Source organism: Hippoglossus stenolepis, chromosome 13 (assembly GCF_022539355.2).
Source record: "Hippoglossus stenolepis isolate QCI-W04-F060 chromosome 13, HSTE1.2, whole genome shotgun sequence".
NCBI classification, from domain to species: domain Eukaryota; kingdom Metazoa; phylum Chordata; class Actinopteri; order Pleuronectiformes; family Pleuronectidae; genus Hippoglossus; species Hippoglossus stenolepis.
In genome coordinates, this window is record NC_061495.1 from 22,474,845 (window position 1) to 22,500,144 (window position 25,300).

At 41.9% G+C, this 25,300-nt stretch overlaps 1 protein-coding gene across 2 annotated transcripts; it reads left to right on the forward strand.

Moving 5' to 3' along the window:
* The first annotated feature begins 7,996 nt into the window (after nt 1-7,996).
* pgap1 (post-GPI attachment to proteins inositol deacylase 1) lies at nt 7,997-24,285 on the forward strand. Of its 2 annotated transcripts, none has more exons than XM_035174320.2 (26): nt 7,997-8,298; nt 9,848-10,001; nt 12,286-12,461; nt 12,772-12,943; nt 13,314-13,474; nt 13,759-13,811; nt 13,918-13,984; nt 14,132-14,237; nt 16,152-16,210; nt 16,397-16,480; nt 17,303-17,349; nt 17,534-17,585; nt 17,665-17,742; nt 18,909-18,984; nt 19,890-19,963; nt 20,044-20,095; nt 20,173-20,239; nt 20,327-20,432; nt 20,548-20,586; nt 20,758-20,942; nt 21,128-21,358; nt 21,511-21,646; nt 21,864-21,914; nt 22,135-22,346; nt 22,846-22,950; nt 23,041-24,285. In XM_035174320.2, exons 1-26 carry the CDS (start codon nt 8,167-8,169, stop codon nt 23,177-23,179), a joined length of 2,814 nt encoding a protein of 937 aa, XP_035030211.1. In that variant the 5' UTR covers nt 7,997-8,166; the 3' UTR covers nt 23,180-24,285. The 2 variants fall into 2 exon arrangements, with proteins under 2 accessions (XP_035030211.1, XP_035030212.1); XM_035174321.1 differs by having other exon boundaries at nt 8,166-8,298; nt 12,286-12,393.
* The last annotated feature ends 1,015 nt before the right edge of the window (nt 24,286-25,300 follow it).

The following is a 25,300-nucleotide window of genomic DNA, read 5'->3' on the forward strand; positions in this document are numbered from 1 at the left end:
GTTGCTCCTTATTGGCTAGTGACCCTAAGCATCCTTCATTTGATTGGTTTAGAGGCAATGGACATGAGGCAGGCGTGAGGAGGCCATGAGTTGATCTGTTAGTATGAGAATTCAACTAAATTCTAATCCCCAGTATTATACAAATGCCTTTTTTGTCAAACTAAGTATTGTAGTATAGCCAGCTGAATATACAGTATTACAGTGAAGTTATTGAATTTTTTTTCGTAATAAATATTTCCAGAAATTATGCAAAATCACTTTATCCCAAACTAAGTACTGTAGCATAGCCAGCTGGAGACCCTGGCCAAGTCTCCAGCTGGCTATGCTACAGAAAAGTAATTCTAAACAAGGCCAAATAATCTAAATTAAATCTTAAGTTGGGAAAAAACTGAATATCCTGCCTGAAGGCAGCCCTATGAAACAGACAAGTCGTATTAGGTCACAAAATTATTAAACAAGGTTATCAAAATGTTTCAAAACATTAACAAACATAAAACACATCATTATGCCATACCTTCAATTCATTACAATAAAGCAGAGACCCACGCCGTCCTTAAGCAGTACTAAAGCAGGACAAGAGAATTACACTCAATGTCACAGACATATAATAGTATGGACTCTGGATACATGTCCGGCGCATCACTTACAAGTATCGTTAGTTTGTGTGTACACGCTGACTGGAGGAAATTACATTGTGCGTTTATGGCGACGCTGATACCGTCACACACACACACACACAGCTGTACTCTGAGCTCTATGGACAGAAATGCGCTTTATGTTTACGGAATGTTTTCTGCGTGATCTCCATTTACTTTAAAGTGACTTTCAGTTAATAAAACTTACCGCAACAAACAAAGGGCGTCCCCTGCTGCGCCCCCGCTACACTTCCTTACAGGACCGGCAGTGGAGAGAGAGAAAAGAGGGAGAGAGCTACTATGATGTCCCTAAATAAACTTCGCAGACTCTCCGCATCCTATAGGAATCGCCGTTCTGTCAGGTAAATAAACATAACTGGGAAAGTAACACTGCTAAAATTATCCGGTTTTAGCTAAAGCTTTTATTAAGGATTAACCCCATTACAATAGTCTATTCACATACATATATATCCATGGGCACGCTCTCCAGGTGTTGCCTTCTGGTTCCCGGGGGCCACGCATCCCAGCGCGCTACTGCTGATAAAGAGGGGAGTCATTAGTTGACCTGGAACACCTGTGCACAATCAGACTTTCTCCCTGGCACCGATCCCAGAACCCCATCCCCACTCCCTCCCTCCTGCAGCCGACGCTGACCACGCCCCACTACCACATACCTCCCCCCCTCTGAACGGGAGAGGAAGTCGGCCACAGCCATCTGTGCCCCTGGCCTATGGATCACCTTGAATTTAAAGGGTTGTAAGGCCAAATACCAACGATTGATCCGCGCGTTGGCATCTTTCATGCGGCGGAGCAACTGGAGCTGAGCATGGTCTGAAAAGAGGGTGAATGGGCGTCCCAGGAGGTAATACCGTAGGGTGTCGACCGCCCAACGGATTGCCAGGCACTCTTTTTCTATCGTGCTGTACCTGGCCTCCCTCTCCGACAGTTTCCGGCTGATGTACAGCACCGGGCGGTCGACGCCCCTTACCTGCTGAGACATGCATATCTCTTCACCTAATTATCTCTGACCCCCGCTACATGTCGTAAAACATCCCAAAGGGGGGAGGGTGTTATCTCTCGGCCAGCCGCCATTTTGGAAGCACGCTGACTCACACAGACACACACACATGCATACTCACATGCCTATCTTTGTTTAGTAAGTACACCGTTAGTAATTTGTGTTTTTATACTTTATTATATTCATAATAAATGTTTTTTTCATTAATGTTGCATAAGTGAATTTTGCCAACCTCTACACTGTCAAGAACTCTATATCCTTCAACTTAGCTAACTATCTAGATGGTAATTTTGATTATAGTTATTAATTTAATTGTTAATCAGAATTCCAAATTTGTAGTTAGTACTTTTATGAGACTTAATCAATAAATTGGTTATCTTTTCCCTTCCTTTGAAGGGTGGTGCCCCGAGGTAACTTTAATCAATTAAAGTTATAATTTAATATTAATATTTTTAATATTAATATTCAATATTTTATTTTGATAACCACATTTATTGAATGCCGAAAGGCACACCATTTTATGGTATCACGTTTAATGCATTATTGCACAACATCAGCTATCCTGTTCATAGCGGTCACTGGATGCATCCAGCTACAATCATTTACAATATAGGACAAGATGTTGAATATCACTTGTACTGTTGCAGGTCTGAAGCTAATGAAATAGTACTTTGTAACATCAAAGGTGACTTAAATTAGCACATTGTGACATAACAGTTAAATAAGATCACCATAATGTGACAATTGAGTAAGATTAGCTCATAGGACATCAAAGTCTATGGATTTACTTGCAGCGTTTCTTCCAGTTCCTGTTCCGCGCCGGAGGGTCCCGGCAGACGCCACTCCTGTTCCGGCGTCGGGGGTCCTCGCAGCGTCTACTCCAGTCCCTGCTCCGCGCTGGAGGGTACCGGCTGACGTCACTCCTGTTCCGACGTCGGGGGTCCTCGCAGCGCTTCTTCCAGTTCCTGTACCGCGCCGGAGGGTCCCGGCTGACGTCACTCCTGTTCCGACGTCGGGGGTCCTCGCAGCGTACATTCCAGTTCTGTTCACGGTCGCAGACGCCACTCCTGTTCCGCCTGTTCTGCGCGGACGGTCCCGCAGACGCCACTCCTGTTCCGGCGTCGGGGTCCGCAGCAACAACGCCAGTCCCATTTCCTGTTCCGCGCCGGACGGTCCCGGCAGACGCCACTCCTGTTCCGGTGTTGGGGGTCCCAGCAGGCGCTACTCCAGTCCCTTTTCCTTGCCGGAGGGTCCCGGCAGACGCCACTCCAGTTCCGGCGTCGGGGGTCCCGGCAGACGTCACACCTGTTCCGGCGTCGGGGGTCCTGGCAGCTGCGACTCTGGTTCCTGCCCCACGTCCAGGGCTGAGGTCTGCGCCCCTTCATGTTTCGGGACAGCTGCAGAAGCGGCGGTTATCTCCGCATGAGTCCCTGTGCTTCGTCCCTGATCGGCCTCCGGGCCGTCCGCCTGAGGCTCCGTGCTTCGCCTCTGACCGGCCTCCGGACCGTCCACCTGAGCCCTTGTTCTCGGTTCCTGGACGGCCACGGTGCCGTCCGCCCGAGTCTTTGTTCCCTGTCCCTGATCGGCCTCCGGGCCATACGCCCGAGTCCCCGTGCCTTGTCCCTGATCGGCCGCCGCGCCGCCCGCCCGAGACTCTGTACTCTGTTCCTGATCGGCCATGGTGCAGTCCCCCTGAGCCCCTGTACTCTGTCCCTGAGCGGCCACGGTGCCGTCCGCCAGAATCCTTGTTATCTGTCCCTGATCGGCCACCGCGCCGCCCGCCCGAGACTCTGTACTCTGTTCCTGAGCGGCCACGGTGCCGTCCTCCCGAGACTCTGTACTCTGTCCCTGAGCGGCCACGGTGCCGCCCGCCCGAATCTCTGTTCTCTGCCCCTGACCGGCCTCCACGCCGCCCGCCCGAGCCCCGGTGCTCTGTCCAGGAATCCCTCCTCCGGATCCCCCCTCCTCCCTCCCGTCTAAGTGCGCGTTTTGGGCCGTCTAGAATTCGGCCCTTGAGGGGGGGGTACTGTCAGGGTTTGGTATTTTCCAGTGCTTAGTTTCCACCATTTCCAAGGTGTTTTCAGTTTATTTAGTATCTCCTCCTGTTTCATGTTTTCACACTCCGTGTTCTGTTTCCTGTTTTATTTTGTAGTCTCTGTTGCTTGTGTTTTCTTTCTTCACTTCCTGTCTGTGATTGTCTGCACCAGTCCACCTGTGTCCAATTGCCTCTGCCTTCCCTGTGTGTGTATATAAGTCTCTGTGCTCCCCTTTGTCCTTGTCGGATCGTTGTCTATTGTCGTATGTAGTTGTGTTCTCGTGTCTACCCGTCCTAATCTCCTGTCCTGTCCTGTCCGGATCTCCTGCCCTGCTCTCCCTGTATTTCTGTATCCCGTGTCTCCTGAGCCTCTGCACCTCTGCATCCCCCGTGTAAGCTTCCTGTGTTTTCTCCCTTTGTGCTCCCAGTTGTTTTGTCCGTTAAAGACTTGTTTGTATTAAAATTACACTTTTTAAGTTTAAACTCTGCGTCTGGGTCCAACTTCCCCACACACCGTGACAGGCTAGGCTACTTTAAGGATTCCACTGGCTGTGGAACAGCTTGCTTTTCATTTCCTTGCCCATGTTAAAACGTAGATTAGAGCGAGTTCACTGCCTGCGGTTCAGCCGCGGAAGCTGCGCTGCTCATCAAGAGATTCGAGGTCTGGCAGATTTTCTCCATGTACCACGCACAGTTCACAGCAGAAAATGATCTTTCATGGACTGGCCATCTTGCTTACTTTCCCTGTGGGTCTAAGTGCCATTGTTTTTTTTTTCTTAATTGATACGGGCTGGCGCAACCATTTCTTTAAACACCTACCCCTTTGGGCCCTGCGCCGGCGTCATTAAATAATGAATCTGGAGAAAAAAAACTGTCAGAGTAAAAATGGTAAAGAAAAGCAAAGGAGGCGTGGAGAAATTGCAAGACAAAAGATGACAGGCCCTTCAGGCAGATGTACAAACATGTACTAACATGTTTGCCGCAGCAGGACCATCTTCAGCACCTGTGGCTGATGATGGTGGTGGTGGCCACAGTGAGGAGGAGAGGGAGACAGATGAGGAAGGATAGATCTTGGGCTGGCTGCCTGGCTCAACAATATTTCACGAACACATTAACATCCCCTTGATAAAACAAAAGCACTAATGCTTAGCAAACTAGATCATGTTGTTGATAAAAAACAATGACCATCTGATCAATCATCTATCATGTCTATATATTCTGTCTGTCTCTCTTTTTATCTCCACTGCTTGTTTTAGGATTCATCACCCAGTCAAGCCCTATTCACCGTTATATAAGATTAGCACATTTTCACAACAAAGTCTAATGAATTCACCACTTTGTGACTCCACAGTGGAATCTGTGATGTCACAGTGTGCTAAATTCATTCAACTGATGTCTCAAAGAAAATCGACTACAAAGAGACACAAACTGACTAAAAACAACATAGTAGATGGCGGTATATTGGCGAGTGGCAACCAACGTCAAGGTGCATTACTGCCATCTACTATGTTCCCGGAGGTACTGCAATATCAGGTCGATGCGTGGAGTGGACAGAGCAAGCCCCTATTCCATCTCCCTGTTCCAAAAATATATTTAAATACAAAGCAATGGTCTTATATTAAAGGGATAGTTCACTATTTCACTCATGTACTCACCACTATGCAGATTGAGGGGTGGGTTAAGTGTTTGAGTCCACAAAACACTTAAAATTTCAGGGGAAAACACTGTTGGAGAATAGCAGCAGACATTTAAGCTAAAAACATGTTGTAAATGATGTTGATGTTTCGAGTCATGTTCGAATGTCGGGGCTTACGGACACTTGGATGATGTAATGTTGTTTCCTCAGTAAGAACTTTATTGTAATGAGGAAAAGGCCATGGTTTCCCCTCGGTAGGTGGGTGGTCATATTCATCCCCACTGTCTTCATCAGACTCTTGAGGCTGTTAGGCGAGCTGGTTTCTCTTTTTCTGTCTGCTTTTGTCATTTTTAGTCACTTCTGGTTATGTCTCAAAAGGTAAGTGAACACAGGACATGACCAAATTTCTGTGCAGGACCCTGACCCTTTTCTGGTCTTACATCATAAACCGGTCCCATTTGTCTCACTACTGTGTGAACTGTGTCTTCCCAACAGTCACAAAGCTTTCCTGGTCCTCCTCTTGGTGTCAGGTTTTTGATCAGAACCCGCTCACCAGGCTGTAGCATTGAACTCCTAACGTTTTTGTGATCAAAACAAATGATCAAACACAGACTCGTCACCCAATACTCCTCAGTTTAGGCTTTTTAAATTTAGACTACAATTTCAAAAACAACAGTGCGTTTGGAAAAACCAACCTTCCAATATGAGAACACAAATTCATAGTCTAAAGGCCACATCACTAACTATGCATATAAAAACCCAGAGTGCATACGTCAGCTGATTCATTCACATGTTGATCTCTGAACCCAAGTGAACACAACAAATAGAATGGCTGTAACATTTATAACTTATTAAATGATCAGAACAAATGATCCAACAGAACATTGATGAGTCATCTAATACTCCTCGCCGTCATCAACACTGTTGGCTCCAACCTCACTGCAATCCTTCTCCAGGGCGGGGGATAAAGAATCACTCTCGTGATTCTTTATCCCCCGATTACTGTGATGTTGTTTACTCATTAATGGCCTTATCTACCAAAGGTTTGCGCGTGTACAAACGTGTGCAAACTCGATTTCACTCACGGAAAAACATGCAAGCTGATCTACTAACGGTGCGCACTGAGGATTGCGGGTAGAATAACACGCGCTGTCCATTTAATACATTTGCCTTGATGAATATGCAATATCGGGCGTTTCTAGTAGATGCAAATACTTTAATTTAGAACACGCATTGTGATTTACAAAGCCTGAAAATAATTGCTGCGATTGGGACTGCATCTATATTTAATACTTTTGAGAGGTAGGTGCTAATTGTCACAGCCTTGCGCACAGATGTCTGAAGCCAAACAAAACTGAGCATTCACAGCCACTAAACAACAGAAAATTTACCTCAAGCTGAAAGAAAAATTTACATTTACATTCATTGTCTTCTTATTTCCCTCTTTTTGCCAATATTACATTTTTAACTTCTTTTTCGCAAGTTGCGCTTGTCTCCAGAGTGTTCATCTCCTCCAGTGCGCTCTCCTCCCTCTCGTGCCTCAGAAAGTCAACTGCACTTGCTGCTCCAGATTGAGAGGCCTCTCAAATCAGAGGCATCTCTTCCACCGGATCCCCACCTGTTTTAATATGAGCTATTTTTTCTTTTGTTCTTCTTCTTATGTCCTGCCATCTTCTCTTAATTTCATCGGTTGTTCTTTTTGTTTTACCCACAGCATTTACTTTCTCGCAGATACTCTCCCATATCACGTTTCTTTGAGTTATATTGATATTTCTTTGCTGTAGCTCAACAACATGGTTGTTCGCCTCTTCAACTAACACCTCCAATTGCATGGCATTCAATTTTGCTTTGTGCTTGCGGTCACTCTGCTCTCCGTAATGCTCCATGGCGGAAACCAGTAACACACGCAAAACCCTCATTTAAAATCTACTGCCTCTACCATGTTTGCACCTGTTATCATTTATGCAATTACATGCAATCTGCTGTAATGCACATGCAATTTTACCACTCTTTATTTGGGATCTTAATAGATCAGGCCCTAAGAAAATTTACTGTAATGAGGAAAAGACAGCGGTTTTCCCTAAGTAGGTGGGTGGAGGCCAAAGCAATCAATTTCAGACTCAAGATCAAGACCATTATGTAGATCACAGATTAACACTGTTATAGCTGAAATAACACAATAAGGAAAAAAGTAAACAGTGTCAGATAAACAGATTTGTCTTTTCAATCGGTAAAAGTTGATATTTGTCACGCATGTTGTGTTTTTTTTCCTGTTTTTTTTCTACGTTTGAAGATGGTTACTTCAAATGTATTGAATTTGGCTGCAAAGCGGTTTAACCCAGAGACTCCAGAAGTGTTTTGTGGACTAAAACACTTCACCCACCCCTCCATCAGCATAGTGGGGAGTGGATGATGAGTGGATTTTCATTTTTGGGTGACCTATCCCTTAAACAAAACTCTTTCAGTTTGTGTCTGTTTAGAAAAAAAGAAACAAAGAAGATCATGAATTAAACAAATTAAAAGCGCCTGCATTTATCAATTCCTTGAACATGTTGCGTCACTCACTGTTCGCTCTCGTATTGGTCAATTTTCTCAGTTCTCTCCTCCCATTGGCCGGGCTATCCGCCAATCACTAAGGATTGTTCAGCGAGTAGTTCCTGTTGTGGGGTTGAGCCGGTGAGAGTGACAGACAGACCATCAGTCAGTTAGACAGACAGACAGTCAGTTAGACAGACAGACAGACAGACAGTCAGACAGTCAGACAGCCAGTCAGACCGCTGTGTTCGCCTGCTGGGAGCATGAAGACTGACTGAAATGTGAAAGCCGGAGGAAGGAGTGAACCATGAAAGTCGCCTCTGTGGTCTTCTACGGTGTCGCTCTGGGGCTCCTGGCCGTCGGCCTGCGAGAGCTGCTGACTGGCTTCGAGGAGAACAGATGCAGTATGACCTACATGTTTGAATACCCAGAGTACAGGGTGAGTACACAGCCTCAGGTTTGTACCCCACTTACTGTGAAAACAGGCCAAATAGGAGCTCGTGGAGAACACAGCTGGCTAAATGGTTCCGTCTATTTTTTTGAGTTCCACTCTGAACAGACGATATAAATGATCACATTGAGATGCGTTTAAAGCTACTTCCTGAATTGAAACCTGCTAACGTTACCAGACGGACAGGTTTCTGTTTACACCTGCACCTGTTTTCACACTGAGTAGATTAGCCGAAACTAGCCAAGTTAAAAAACCATAGATCAGATCCCGGTCTTCCAATCCTCTCAGCAGGTTGTTTGTTTAGATCAGTAATGCCATGTAGGCATGGACATCAATCTGACTTCACACAGGAGGTTATGAGGGAGAGAAAAAGAGCCCCACGTATCTAAAAATGTTCTCTTGCCTTGTTTATGTGGTTGATGGACATGGTCTGTACAGTCAGTGTTAGTGTTTGTGATGACTGCAGGACAGAGAGCAAATTATGAAGCAATGCTGGTATTGGAATCAATCAAATTTCATTTGTATAGCCCATTTTCACAAATAAAATAAGATATTATTTTGCCTGCTTGATCCAGATTACCATAACACAATATGTAATAGAGTACAGAGATTAAAACAATAGTTTAAGTCTAAAGAATATAAGTGAAAATAAATATTAAAGGAAAATTAATTGAAAATAAAAGGTGTGTTTGGAGTATGGGAGCAGTGCCAAATAGCAACAACAATAGAAATTAAAATAATATAACATAAAATAAAATAAGTATGTAACCTGAGACAGTAAACCAAAGTGGCAGGAAGTAATAACGATAATATAATAGAAGTAAGTGATATGAAATATTGCACATTACGGTTAATTAACATAATATGATGACAAAAAAGTATTGCCCAAATCAAAATTTGTCTCATAGGGTTAAACAAGGTGCAACATCCTTTGCCCCTAGCCCTCGACTAGAGTGAGGAAAAACTACCAAAATAACTACATTTTTACAGGGAGAAAAAAAAAACAATAACCTACAAACAGATAGCAAGTATGATATTTGAATCACGGTGGGGAAAACACTGCAGAGGTGAAAACCAAATTTGATAGAACTTACATACAGTAATCAGCGCTGTCATTCTAAATACTTTGAACAGGTTTTATTTCTTGTCTGCTTTACAGGGGAATAATAGTGTTTAAGGTGAATGGACCAATATCAAATCTCATATGGAATATTCGGTTAAACAAATGTCAGAATTTTGTTTTTAATATCTGTGCAGATGTACAATTACACAGTACATGCACCATTAAAGGTCTGGACTTTCTTGGTGCAGATGAAGAATCAACTATAACAGATCAGATGTGATCTGACCTCACAGGAGTTTGTCGCCATCATATAATTTCTCATGTAAATCTTAAATTAGCTCTATGGAGTAATTAACTAAGGGACGTATTTTAAACAAGCGCAACACAAATATGAAAAGTGTTAACAGGTTTGACCTAAGGTTAATGAACTGTATGTGTTTTAATGTAAGTTTGGAACTTCTAATCCGTTCACAGCGTGTGTCCCTTCCTCGGCGTGTGGCCCGACTGTACCCAGCGTATGGACTCTACCTTTATGGAGAGGGTCTATACGCCCAGGAGACCCGAGCGCTTAAACTCACTGGCGCCCCTGTGCTCTTCCTGCCTGGAAATGCTGGCAGTTACAAACAAGGTTAGTGCACAAAGTCAGTTGCAGCTACAGTATATTGAAGATTGTCTTGAGTCAGATTTCAGTATTTACATTTAAATCTGTGAAAACTAAAATCTGAATCATGGTGACTTTCTTTGTCAATTAATTGACATGCTGAGGTTGTTTGAAGACATTAGAGTTTTTTGTTGATTGGTCTCTACCTGACTGGTGACCACATTAGATTTTAAATACAAGATTTCAGCCTCCAAGACAGAAGATGTCTTAGCTCTACATACCACAAAGTCAAGTTTCTACAGTCTCTATGTGTTTGTATGTGTGATTTGAGAACTTTTACATAAACATTAGATCATCTATCAATCACGGAAAACTGGCTTTTTCAATCATTTTACAGTTGTTTTTTAAAATCTTGTGTTAGTCTCATTTTTAAGGATACTCTGATGGGCTCAAATTGGATTCGCAATGTTTTTTAAAGCTTTTAATGTTTTTTAAAAACTTCACCACTGATTCACACACATATCAATTCAAATAATTTCCATGTGCAAACTTGCATTTCTCATGCTGGCTTATATTACAGGTTTACAAAGAATGATACATTACAACTACAAACTTTGGAGTTATTTGTGAGCATCACTTGCATTACATGGTCTAAATCTTATTGAGTCTGATTTGAGGTGATATTATCCAGTCAGTCAATCAATCAATCATCATATTTTATAAGGGCTTTGTGCTAAATATAGCCCATATTCACAAATCACAAATTGTGTCATAGGGCTTAACATGGTGCGACATCCTCTGTTCTTAACCCTCAACCTGAGTAAGGAAAAGCTACCAGAAAACCTTATTAACAGGGTAAGAAAATATGAATGCCACATGTGAGGGATCCCTCTCCCAGGACAGACATAAGTGCAGTAGATGCATTGGTAACTGAGAACATCAGCAAAATATGAGTATTTACAATATTAATTAGAAGAAACAGTTGGTAACATTATAGAAAAGTGTGTCAATGTTTAAAGTATTTTTACATAAGAAAATGTCTGATAGAGATGAAGGGAGCAGCAATGACAAATGAATTGAGTTTTTGTCATTAATGGTATAGTATGTGAATGAAAGCATATATAAGGTGAATAAATTTGGGCAGTGCAGATAACCCTGAGGAACACCGTGGTTAACTTTGGTGCGCACAGATGACTCGTCATTCATTTGCACAAATTGGAATCAATCTGATAAATAGGATTTAAACCAGGTTAGGGCGGTTCCTTTAATACCAATTGGCTGTTCTAGTCTCTGTAGTAAGATGTTGCACTGAGATCTAACAGGACGAGGACAGACACAAGCCCTTGATCTGAAGCTATGAAAAGGTCATTTTTGACTTTTGCCAAGGCTGTCAAATGCCTACAAATGGAGAGAGGGCTAGAAAATCTTCCCTTAGGAATTGGGAAGCACTTGCTACGTCATCAGCAGCCAACCAAAGTTATTTCAGTAACAAACATTATCAACTCACATTATTATTTTAACAACCGTTATCAACCAACATTATAATATTGACACATCTGACTGCAGGACCGACGTGACACAATTAATCAGCACATTTACATTGGTTCAATGTAACGTTAGTCCTGTCCATAGAAACTTCTGCACCACACTGAAAACATATTGACATGAACATTTGTAAAACTAGCGGCTTGACAATTTTTCAAGCACCATATATGGAACACAGGATTAACGAATGTTTCTTTTTACTCTCATTCAGTCTGTTTACGTTTGTTTTCCCTTTAATTTTTAACTTTAAATTAAATCACATATCAGATCTTGATGAATGAATTATTCAAGTTGAAAATCTTTACTGATTGTATAATTTGTTGAGAACAAAATGATGTCACAACGGTCAATGGAAACCAAAATCATTAACCCATTGAGGGCTGGATTCAAAATCAAAGTAAAACATTTGAATCACACGCTCATCCAACTTGCATAAATTTCATCACGGTAACTCATAATGTGACTCAGCACTGTGTATGGCCTCCGTGATTGATATCCCTGAATCTTAACTGACTTGGTGTTATACTGTGATGATAAAGTTTTCCCAAATTTTTTGAGCAGTGTGTGTGTATATATATATATATATATATATAGTAAAGTCAATTATTGTAAAGTAGTATTGGTGGTGACCTGTTTAACATTGACCCCAAAGTCCACATCTGATTACACTGAACTTTTCACACTTAATAATCCTTCTATTATTATTATTATTATTGTTATTGTTACTATTCAACACCAACAGACATCTTTTTCTCTGTTGTTGTAGCTCGCTCCCTGGGCTCGGTGGCCCTCAGGAAGGCTGAAAACTTGGAGGGAGGTCTCCACTTCAATGTGTTCACCGTGGACTTCAATGAGGAGCTGGTTGCGCTTTACGGTGGCAGTTTGCTCCAACAGACACACTTCCTGCATGAGAGCATTAAAGCCATCTTAAGGCTGTACAAGGTCAGGCCTCAAATATCATTTAGTTGTCAGAGAGGGTTACTTGTTGCTGGTGTGTTATATTTGACTGCCAGGGATACATATCATATTCCATCACCCTCTAAATTTACATGTGTTGGCATTTAGTTAAACCTTTCAAACTGCAAGTTGTGCTGTCATCAAAACATTGTGCAGTTATAAAAAAAAGTCTACAAATTCCTAAGATGCGAGCACTAAAGAGTTTAATCAAAATGTAGTTAACACTAAGTAATGTATTAAAGTAATCTACTTTGGTGATGGTTTTAACTGTCTTCTATCTTTCTGGACTTGCCAGCATCTGAAGACACCTCCCCAGAGTGTGGTGCTTGTGGGCCACTCCATGGGAGGAGTGGTGGCCCGGGCGCTGTTCACTTTGCCCCGCTTCAACACTAATCTGGTCCGCCTGATCATTACCCAGGCCTCTCCTCACCTGGCTCCAGTACTGGCCCTGGACCCATACCTGCTGGGTAAGAACAACTCTGATGCTGAGTCACTGGTACATTGACACTGTTGGCTCTGAGTTATGTCCTCATTTGAAGCAGAGACAGCAGTTGTTTCCATCATACTTAGTGAGGAGACACTCATCAGTAAAATTTGTTGCTCTGTCATTCAGTTGGTTTCCTAAATGGCACTTGACCTATCATAAGATAAAAAAATGAAATGCTGTTACTGATTTATGAACAGTTCCCGCTTAGAATACCTAAAGTATAGATTTAAATGTGGTCCGTTTTGTTCATAAATGTGGTGACTCGAAGTGTTCAATGTGATTTTAATATAAAAACTATGTGGTGGATGCTAGTGTCATTTTTTCCTCATCTTTACTGCTGTCTTTTGCAGATTTCTACTCTGCAGTGAGACAGAAGTGGGTGAACCAGGCCAACAAACTCAGAAACATCACAGTCCTGTCCGTTGGGGGCGGTTACCGTGACTACCAGGTCCGGTCTGGTCTAACATCACTGCCGTGTCCTTCAGGAGACCCCAATAAGTTATCACTGGTGGTAAGATTTGTTTGTGGATTGGTATGATTACTGAGACTCTTTCCACCACAGGAACTTTTTTTTGGAACCCATGGACATTTTTAAGAACTGAGCAACTGAAAGGAGCAGGTTAAAAATGTAGTTCCTTTTGTAGAGGACAGTTAAAAAGAAAAAACTCCCTTCTCTGGAAATAGTATTTTTTGCCTTGTCATACACAATGCCAGATGACTTAATGCTCCTTTGATGCCAAAGAATGACCCTGCACTACTCTATTTATGTTTCAATGTCTTATTATTTTTATCAAGGCAACTGCAGTTCCCAGGACATGGGTGTCAACCGACCACCTCTCCATTGTTTGGTAAAAGAGATGACATTACATTTTGGCAGACTATGTATTATCCTGAACATTTTTTGTAATATTATTCTTGTCATTCATATGCAATATGTATTTCTTTGGGCTCCAGGTGTAAAGAGCTTGTTCTTGCCACTGTCAGGGCATTCTTCGACCTCATTGATCCTGAAACCAGACAGGTCAGAGCAAACACTCACTAATCAACATTTTATTTTGCTCAGAATTGTTGGAGCCATACACTCACCTTATAATCAAAGCCAATGAAATGTCACATCTCTCATCTCTCACTTCATCTGTTGTGAAACTAATCAGTTTGTTCTTATTAGTTCACAGATAACCAGGAGAAGAAAATAGCCGTACTTAACCATCACTTCATCAGACATCCTGTCAGGATGGTGGGAGAAGCTCACGATGTTTCCATCTCAACCTTAGGTCAGAGACAAACACTTACATCAAGAGGCTGGAATAATCAGATCACCATCTTGTTCATGTACTTTTAGACCAGGGGTGCGCAAACACAGTAAATTACATGAATGTTAAATCAGTTTCTCCCAAAGTAGTGAAAGTAAACTCACCCTGTGTGCTTGCTTTAATGAGAACAGTGCTGCTGGTCACCTTTTTTTGTAAGTCCATCAAAGTCCAGTGTAATTTTTGTTGTGGCTATTCGCAGGACAGAGCTCAAGTGTTCATCAGTGAGCTGGGCTCTGTGCGAGTTTTGTTTATGTTCATCACTCTGAACGATTGCTCACACACACACCTAGAGCTGAGTAACACCATCATTTTCTGTGCCATCTGTCTGACGTTTGGAAACTTGGTCTCGTTTCATTGAGGCATACAATTCATCCAGTTTGAGGGAGTTGAACTTCTCCTTCAAGACAGAGTTGCACTGGAGATCACTCAGCTCCATCTGCAGTTGCTGTGCTGCTGTCTCATAGTCGAGTGAAAGGGGACATGACACCAGCTGCAGTGAATTCACAGTCTTTTCAAAATCAGAGTCAACAACAGAATTCTCTGTGCTGGTCGTTCAGTGATTTGCTGTATTTCCTTTGCATGGAGAGGGGCCTCTTCCAGTGTGTGGAAATGAGCGAATGCTTTGTTTATCACATGAGAACTTGAGAACAAAGTTAACCTGGCTTACAGTTCATGCACAAACGCATCCTTCCCTTGTAGCTTCACGTTCAGCTCATTCATGTGTGGCAAAATGTCTACAGTGAATGCAAGATCACAAAGCCAATCTGCGTTGCTCAGGGAAATTGTCGGCTTTCTCCAATGATGCCAAAATTGGTCCAATTTCCCCTCTGAGCTCCCTAACTCGCCAACAAGCTTTGCCGAAACTTAACCAACAGACATTGGAGTGGCAAAGTCATGATGGTTGGCATCAGTTTCTTCAAGGAATGTAATGAATCGACAGTCCTTTTGCACGAAATTTTGAAATTTTATGCCTGACTTCACTACGTGATCCAGCTGCAATACAATCTTGCACAGAGCTTCCTGGTGGATAATACGGTGTACGAAAACCTCTAACCTCTTCTTTTACCTTGTTCTGGATTCTTTTCAGCAGCGATCCATCTGTGGTGACATTCGCCAGTTTACACCACAGTAGCTTCAGTCTCTCAATGCAGCCAGACACACTGTCGAATAAGTCTGATCCTCTCTTTGTGCCTTTCATAGACTCCCTGGACAAAAACAGTTATTTAACTCACAAGCCAAGTCTTTGTCAATTTGCTCAATACGGCCAGTCACTGTTCTGTGTGATAAGCTTATGTATTCAAATTTGCTTTTGCTATCTGGACACAGAAGAATTTCCGTCTCTCCCATACATTCCTTCAAAAATGTGACAATAGATAACTTGCCTTTGTGCTGGACTCCTGTATTGTAGAATGTCGGGTAAAAATATTTAGCTGAGCTTGTAAATTGGCTGCTAAACTTGAAGCTTTGCTCGCCCTTTCTTAGGATGACAAGTTGCTACGACAGCTAGCGTGCTTGGTGGAAAAATGTGGGCTGATATTGTATTCTTTGAATACCACCCCGCCTTCTTGACATATCAGACATATGGCCTTTGATCGGACTTTCCTGAAACCTGGCACTTTTCTCTTCTTTGGCCTGCTCATTTTGGTGGTTGCTGCTCAGTTCAAGATGCAGGTCAAGTGAAGAGATGAGTGACTCTTGTTCTCTACATTAGAAAAGGCTGGTTGTATTTGAAGTGTGCCATCTAGCTGAACCAACCTTAACGTTCTCAACATTCTCAACATGCCGGATTAAACTATGTTAAATTATGTGGCCCGGGTGCTGTAGATGCCCACTCCCATATTGTCCTGTTCTATCACTTTGTCTCAATTTTTCTAGATTTTCCTGAAGAATGGAGTGAAGTGAACACACTGCGTTTGGCTTACAGCACACCGAAGGTACCAGATGAACTACCATCTTCTGCTTTACCATAGCAATTTACAGAATGTATTTTCTCATTCAATACAAAAAATGCAGCCATGCAGACTTGCATGGTTTTTTGATTTATAATCAAAGAAATAAAGCCCTGATACAGACAGAACAGCAAGTTTCCAGTAGTTCACAGTGTTGCTCTCTGTCTACAGGAAGGACAGGTGAAATATTTCATGTTTGCCCTGTCGAGTCGCAGGAAAGCCTACAGCCATTTCTACTGCCGGAGCAACAACCTGGTGAGTTTTCACCACTGTTGTCATCCCTTTGGTTTGAGCTATAGCCGTTGCAATGCTTTATTTCTCTAAGCTGATTTCAGTATTCTGAATTATCACTCACATCTCAGAGATGTTCAGTGACTCATTTAAATGCATACAGTGGCTTCATGAAGTGCTCAGATCCTTTCACCTTTTGCACGTTTTGAAGATTTGATTTAAATTAATAAAATTACTTATCAATCTCAATCACACTCAATTACTCAGAATGACAAATTTAAAACATTATTTTGAAGATTTCTCCCCATTAAAAAAACAACAAATTTCTGACCCTTTTCTGTGACACTTGTCCAGGTGTGGAAAGCTTATAGTATTAAGACAAAGTACTAAACCTTGGGTTTGAAGACTTCTTGAAACAAGAGATTTCAGTTTTTTGGTTTTAATAAACATTTGAAAACATTTTAAGTTTATTATGGATTATTAAGTGTAGACTAATAGTCAAAAACTTATATTTTATCAATTTCCAGGTAATCAATAACACAACAAAGTGTGCAAAAAGTAAAAAACTGAAGCCATTGTATGTACAGTGAAGTCCAAAAGCCACACATTCAGTGAAACTAAACTAAATGGTGTATTATATGAAAATCCAGATAGAATATGACAGACAAAATCTGATAACAGTTGATGCACAAACTGGCTGTTTAAGTTGAAAGTTTAAGTTGACCAAACATACTGTATGTTTGGTCCTGTATCACTGAAACATGTTAGTTCTCATCTGTTAACAAATGTGAAAACACAAGAGTAAAGAAAAACATGTAATTCTGATGTAGTGTTGTTGTCCAACAGGAGATGACTAGCTGGGTGTACGGCTGTGTGCACAAGAATGGTTCATGGTAAGAATAATTTTTAAAGTATCTCTTTTTGCCACTTATGTGTTCAATCAAAATCTTTTCTCCATCCTTATTTTTCTGCATTTATTCAAGAGAAAATGTGATTTTGTTTATATTTATGTTGGAAGACATTGGAAGACAGTTTGTGTTTCTGTTGTGCTTCGTTTGTGTACTTTAAAATTTGCAGTCTACATCCTGTTGATCTGTCTGTGGGAACTGAGCTGCTGCCACCATACAAGGTAATTATCCTTCTGAGATGCTGTCTTGACGAGTCTGAGCTGCTATCGGTTGCTCCTAACTGTGTGTTGTTGTCCTCAGGTCCTGATTTTGAGTCTCAGTGATTTGTCTTCAGTTACTCATCTAGTTGTTTCGGCCTCCAACATCAATGGCAAACAGGTACTACCATCTGGATGAATGACACAGTCCTTCTTGCCCAGTCTTTTTGTTTCTCTCTCTCTCTCCTATCACAGCTGATATGTTCTCTGCAGAGTCGAGTAGTGTCTTCATATAAGTTGATAACTAGTTTGTGAAATACATTACTGGAGAGTTGACAAACAATGAACCCATCATATTCCCCTTTTATCACACGTTTGCTGTGTAAGTGATGTATTCAGCCAGCCATAGTTAGACAGTATGGTCAGTAAGGTAGCAGGTAGACAGTTAAAGCAGCAGAGCATCTCTTATTATTCGTTCTGCAGCTCAGCACACAGTGGTGTCCTTGTGGACTGAGTCTGTTGATGTAGTTGGTAAGATGAAATACTGCAAAGTTAATAATCAACCACATCTTTTACTTTCCTGTCACAACTGTCATGTTCCTCATGCTTATCACAGTTATCACACACGTTTAATACATTAGCCAGCTAGCTAACCACGTAGCTACTTTGATAGCTTGTCAGTTGAGTGGAAGATAATGTTGATGAAGATAGTGCAGAGTGTAACTAGCAGTAACGTTGCATGTGTTTACACCAACTGAACACCTTCATCCACTGCATTTACAGAGGTTAAAATTTAAGTTTTCAACTGAGGTGCCATTCCCCCCATTGATTATGCAGTAATGAACCAAGAGTTACTGTTTGTGACTGATACACATTAACAGTGAAATATTGCTCAAAATGATGAACAAGAAAAATAACATTTCTGGCTAGAGTTCAATCCATTGAAATTATTGTTCTAAACAGAGCTGTAGTATGAATTACATAGCTAGATTGATAGAGTAAACAGAGGACATCGGAAGTTTTACTAGTGACTTCACTCATGACGTTTGATAAACCTAAATATAAACACCACATTCACATATATATCAGAATTTGCAGTGTTAGTTGGGCTCTAATAAGACATAAAAGTCAGTCAAAAGTCATAAACAGCCATGCTTGCAGCTCTATATAGTTGTATGTAGGCAGTGGTTCTTTGAGCTGAATGCTAACATCAGCATGCTTTGAATCTAGATTCAAACAGCTAAAAAAAAATTGCTCATAGAGTATAAAAGGTTAAGTCAACACATATAATGGTCCAGGAAGCAGAAACAGAAGATGTAACCCATACAAATTTGATCTTTTTCTCAGTTTACGGTGGAGTGTGAATGGCAAAGACAAGAATCTCAGACTCTGTCTGTCCCAGTACCACATGTCCTGTCCTTCGGTGAGTTATCTTACCTAAGTATAAACCGAGACCTTATTGAGACCTTAAAGGGGCCATATTGTGTAAAATAAATTTTCTGGGCTTTTACTATCTGTAATTACTTGAAGGGGGTCAGTAGGTACCCTCAAAGTATGAAAACGGTCACTCTCTAGCTACCACAGGCTAACCACAACACTGAAGAAACACTACAGCGTGGAGGGATGCAAGGAAGAGAATGTGTCTGTGCACATTCCTCCTAAGAACGTTACTGTTCGAGACCAGCGGTTACGCTTTATTTCTTCTGACGTGCCGTGTCAGTGCGCTCTGTACGGAGTAACGTCTACGTTACTCCGTATTTAAACTCCGTTGTGAAACTCCATACTGTAACTCGGGACGTTACTCCTACATTGGCCGACTGTCCTGCTAAAACTTGAACAAACATGAGGACGGTGTAACTCACCATTCAGAAACATCCTGTTATAACCGACTGTAAATATGTGGCTGTTCTTCTATAGCTGTATCCAAACATAACAACGTGACTTTCAGCTGTGTTTAACAGAGTGAATGTGCCAGAATGAGATCGGTTATAGGCCTGGTCGAGTGTCACTCAAAGTGCAGTCAGCCAATCAGAGGAGGGGCTCAAGAGGCAGGCGAAAACAGCCTGTCCTGCCTGCAGCTCCAGAGAGAGGCAGAAGAGAGGACATGGAAATACACATTGCAGCAGTTTTTTCGACTTTAAACCACTGATATATCATCTTAAGGTTACCAATACCTCAAATTAAATCCCAGAAAGGTGTGAAATATGGGCCCTTTAAGAAAGTATGTCATATTGTGAAAAAGGGGCATAATATGTCCCCATTAACTGATGAGGCTGATTGCCAAAGCTCTATGTGGAAACACAAGCTCAGTAAGTGTTGGTTCTGCAGGTTTGACTTTCAGCGACGTTACGGTCAACTCTTCTGGACTTCTACACACCATCAAGCTTCATCACTTTCACCAGGTAGCTTTTATTACTTAATGTAGACTCAGTATCTATGTTCCTACTGTGTCACCACTTGTTGAACACCTCTGTCCCTTTAGGTCTATCAGGCATTCAGAATAAATGTTGCAAGCCAATGCAAAGTACATAAAGGTAAGTCTGATTTAATACATATGGATTTTCACATGCACAAACTGAAACGTGATCTAATTACAGTATTTTTTCTGTAGATAGATTGTCCAATGTGTACAGAATAAAGGTACCATGGTTTCGAGAGGACTCTTTAACCACAGTCAGGTTAGTTATGTTTGTGTCATTCTCCAGGCATCTCCTATATGACACAATTACTATTCCCGTTATGACTTGATGTGATCTGTTCACCAGTGTGCCCTCAGTTACCGAGATCTCAGGGATGCTCCACACAAGCTGCCCAGACAACACATCAGATGTCCTCCTTCAGCTTCACACTTCCCCCAACTGCCAGTACAAGGTACGACTCTTAGCTGCAGTAAGAAAACTGCAGCCTCTCTTTCACATATCCTGATGACTATTTATCATATTAAACATTTTTTTTCATTAATAATTATTTTTACCCTCTGATTCAGGTGTCAATAAGGACTTCATTACCCAGGGTGCTTGGACAGGTACTACATTGCACACTGACAGTGTCTTTGTCCTGTTCTATTGGGTAACAGACCAGGCATCTGATGTTAAATCATGTTAAACCATCTTTAAACAAAAATGGCAACTATGCATACAATAGTTATTCTTCATGAATAAATAGTGATTCAGATCTGGTGTCTTTTATCTGACAGATATTGAGGTTCTGTGGTCCTATGGTACCAGTGTACACAGCTGTAACTCTCCTGCTGGCCTGTGGGGGGCAGCTGTCATCCATCCTGAAGTCGAGGCGAGCTGCAGACATGAGCCAGGTGGTGGGCAAAGGCCTGCAGCCTCACAAAGTCAACCTGCCCGTTTATGTTCTGCACGTCTTACTTAGGTAGGCTTTGGAAGAGTGCGAAAGTCGATTCTTCACCTTGGAAACAGACGTTGACAGCTTTACCAGCTTTTTCCAGAGATTCCAATTGTATCCCACAACCCTCTGTCTTTAAAAGGGATGTTATGATAAAAGCTGAATATTCTCATGTTTTCTTGCTAATCCTCCTCTTCCCTCCCCTACCTCAGCTGTAGCCGCTTTCAAGAGTTCTGGTCCATTCTTTGCCTCCCCCCCATGGATGTTCTGCCTGCATCCTTTCCTGATGCAATGTTTCATAATGGCGTGGTACTAGTTGAAGAATGGCCCCACCTCCTGTCCCCTCTGCTGTACATTTTTGGGGCAGCTGTGGCATACTGGGGGAGCACACTGCTCCGTCTCATTATGCGACTGATCTCATTAATATTAGCTCCACTACACAGGTATGGCTGGACAGTACTGTAACTGTATTTGAATGGCCTTAAGGCTAAATAATATATTAGCATGTCTTTCTTTAAATGGCATCCCTCCTTCTATGAATATATATTTTTTAAACTATTGACTTTTAACTTTTTTTTGTTCTCTTTGCCTGCAGACCGTCTGTCTCTAGAGACTGTGGCACCCTGCGACTTCGGACCCAGTTACTCATCGCCCTCTGTCTGACCGTTATGGGCGGGATTTCCTGTGGAGCATTTTCAGTCTTTGCTGCTTTTTTGCTTCACCTTTATAGGGTGAGTTTTAAGATGTGATGAAATAGGAGGAGAGCCCCTGACCTTTGATTTTGCAAAGCAGCACCAATAGTTGCGTTGTCCGTCGGTTTTAATACCAGGGTTAGCAGTTTGATTCAAACTGGGACTGCACATGCAAATATTGCAGTACATCAAAATGTTGCAAGCGGACAATATGTACTGATTATGTTGCTTGTTCTTTTTTACTTTGCATGCTCAGGTGCTAAGGCTACAAATGACAGAGAGGTCTTTGAGTCACATGCTGAATCTGGTAAGATATTCAACTTGAACTGTTTGGTCTTATCACACCACTTAATGAACCAGCACCAGTTATTTGACCTACTGTTTGTTGGTACTGAGGACACTCTGTAAATGCAGAGCTAGGGTTCAAAACCTTGCAGAAGATTTTACTGAATACACATAGAATGCAATTTTATCCCTGTGGATTTAATAAGGAAATATTTTTATTCTCCCTCAATGTCACAATCCAGGCGCCCCAGAAGCACGAAGAAGCTGAGAATAGCACAGTCAACGTTGAGTGCTTGAGCAGGTCTAAAGAATGTAACGGCACCCCCCTGCTGTCTGAATGTGCACTGGAGGAGGTGAGGGATGATCTACAGCTCCACCTCTGCCTATCAGCACTCTTCACGTTACCTGTCATGCTCAGTACACCATCACTTATCCACTGGATCCGCAACCTGAGGTACAGTATTAGCATGACATGAATGAAGTATACCACATATTTATTTATAAATGCTTATAATGCACAGTAATAAAAGATTTCTTGGATTCGTTATTGACCCTGGACCCACATCAAGTAATCTGCAATTTCCAGATAATCCCACATTTTATGTATGCAGTCTTATGAATGGATTCCCTTAAATGTTAACAAATACTGTGTCAAATCTTACGTTGCAGCAGGGGTGCTAATGTGTTGCTAAACTTGACCTCTGATTCATTTGTGAAGCAGCTGAAAACCAAATGATCCCACCAATCAAAGTGTCTCATCACTGTTATAACAAATTCATTTCAAGTTGCAATAGGCTCAGTTTCACAATATTAGAAGAATATGTTTCCAGAATGGTGTTATTAAAAAATGGCAAATGCATGTGATATAAGAAAAAGTCAAGTGCCTGGGTTAGTGAGGTTGTATACAAGGTGAATGGCATCATCTGTTTAATCTACATTGTGATTTTCCACAGATATACCACCCAGTTGGATCCTGACCCTTGTTGGCCACACATTGTGCCTCTAGTTACTGTTTACATGCTGCTTATTAACTGCAACACTTTGAAACTCTACAACAGGTAGGATCACACCATCACCAACACAAACATTCCTTATTATCTTTCTTATCCTGTAACAATTGAATATTAACTTTATCTTGATCTTTTCAGTAAACTACTGCCTCTGACTTCCTGCCTCCCTCTGCCCTTGGCCATCACCATGGTGACCTTCTCTCCACTTCACCTCTACAGAGTCACCTACTTCCTGTTACTGACACTCATCCCTCTGGCGTGTTGTTGCCTGCTCTGACGGTATCTGGCTGGTTTCAGTCTACGTCTCTACCATTACAAGCCTTCCTCTAAGTTACAGCCTGACTCACTGAAGCTGGTTGAGGCTGATGTGTCAAGCTGCCATGGAGCAGAACTATAGACATATATAGCTTGGGGAACTGCCTGCTCAATGTTAGCACTAAAAGCTCCATGGCATTTACCCTGTATTTTTAAAATGAGATGATGTAAAGGCCTTGGAACATTTGGTGCAAATATGGATCCATTAGAATGACCTGAAACCAAGTTTGCCTTACTCTGTATATCTATAGCTCTGCCTTCAAGGAGCAAGAACTCCACAACCAGTGAAGCTACTTATACTAGAGACTCTCAAACAGGGTGTTAGTGTAAAATGCACTGTTTTGTTTTCCTTCTTTCTTGTGACTAAAGTGGCTTCTGTCACTGTGGTTGCCATGCTGTAAACTCTCACACTGCCTCCTGCCTAGCAAGGGCAGTTGTGTTTAGCTGGTACCTACTGACTGTCGCAGCACTGTCACAAAACAAGTGGCAGTGCCATAACTTTCATTCCATAAGGAAAGTCCAAAGTAATCTATGTTTACAATCCCCCTTAATCATTTTTGATACACAAGAACGACACTGTCAGAAAAATGTAGTTTTGCACTGGAGCTGTACCTATTTAGGTTCCAGTGTGTCTCCTAATATTCAGAAGAAATCCTGATCTGCTAAATGTTCTTTACGACATAGTGGTGTAGCTCAAGTGTGGTCTGGCTGAGAGCAGTCAATTGGGTCCGAACTTTCTCCGGAGTTTGCCTTTTACACAGGAACAACGCGACAGGAGATTTTCCACTCAGATGTGTTCACAACCACACAGAAATCTCCGGAGCCGTCGGGAGAAGGGTGGTGCAGCAGAGGCAGGACGTAAAGTATGAATTCCTCTGCGGAGATCACATGTTTTGTTTTCATTACATCGACACTGTTGTCGACCCTTATCACCGAAAGCTCTCTTGATATCTTCTTCTGTGTCTTCTACATGTACGGCACTGCTTTTTTATCCTGATATATTTTTTTTAATTTTTTAATTTTTTTTAATTTTGTTGTGTTAGAAATGTCATCAACACAACCACTTGCTCGCAATTAATCCTGCAGAGGATCTGCTGTTTTCTCACATTGGCTCATTCAAACGTTTTTCACAGTTTTACTAGGGGCCGGCTCGGAGAAAGTCTGGAGGCTGTCACTTGGACATTTGTGTTCTCACAAACAGCCCCTCCGGAAAATGTCTTTAGTTGTAGTTCGCTATCGTCACTCCCACCTTCATTTACTTAACTATAAGCAATAGTGACTGTTAAATTACTCATCTTTAAGAAGCACCTAATAGTTTTTTATAGACAAAATTAATACTGACATTTTCCTATCTGAAAGAAATAAGCCAAGAACGACAAATGATCTATATTCCTCACGTCTTCTCAATCTTTGTCTACACTTATACAAGTCAAACCTCGCCCACGTCTTCCCCTCATGTTTAACTGTTGATAAATGCACAATCATTTTAACAGCACTAATTTCCTCAGTACACACACTCATGTCACACCCACACTGAATCTGCTGCTCTGACTTATTTTTCTTCAAAAGAAACTATCATCTAACTTCTTTTAAAAACATCTCAGCAAGTTCAGAGGGTGGTGAGGACTTAGGCACCACTGTAACATTTGATGTCACACGCCTCCCACAGTCTGTGCCACAGTGGCAGTAATGTGTTGACAGGTTAATGTTATCACTCGATGGCCTTGTTTTCTGATCTGATCTGTAGCAGACAGCTCTAAGTTCAGGTGTGAACACACTCAGATCGGATAGAGATCCCTTCAAGCCATACCACAATCTATTAGCAGTGTGAAGGCAAATCCATCCAGGGCCAGATGTGAAGGACCTCCTACTCAGCTGATGTCCTCTGACCCACTGCCGTTTCACTATGATTTGAAACAACACATAAACAACATAACTTGGTCTATGTGAACAGAAATGGCAAACAAGTTTTTTGTATAGAGTGGAGAGGTGAGATCTGATCACAAGACGCATGTGGGGCCACATTTTCATGCCAGGTGTGAACACACGCACTTGCAGCTGTCCACTTGTGATAGGAACACAA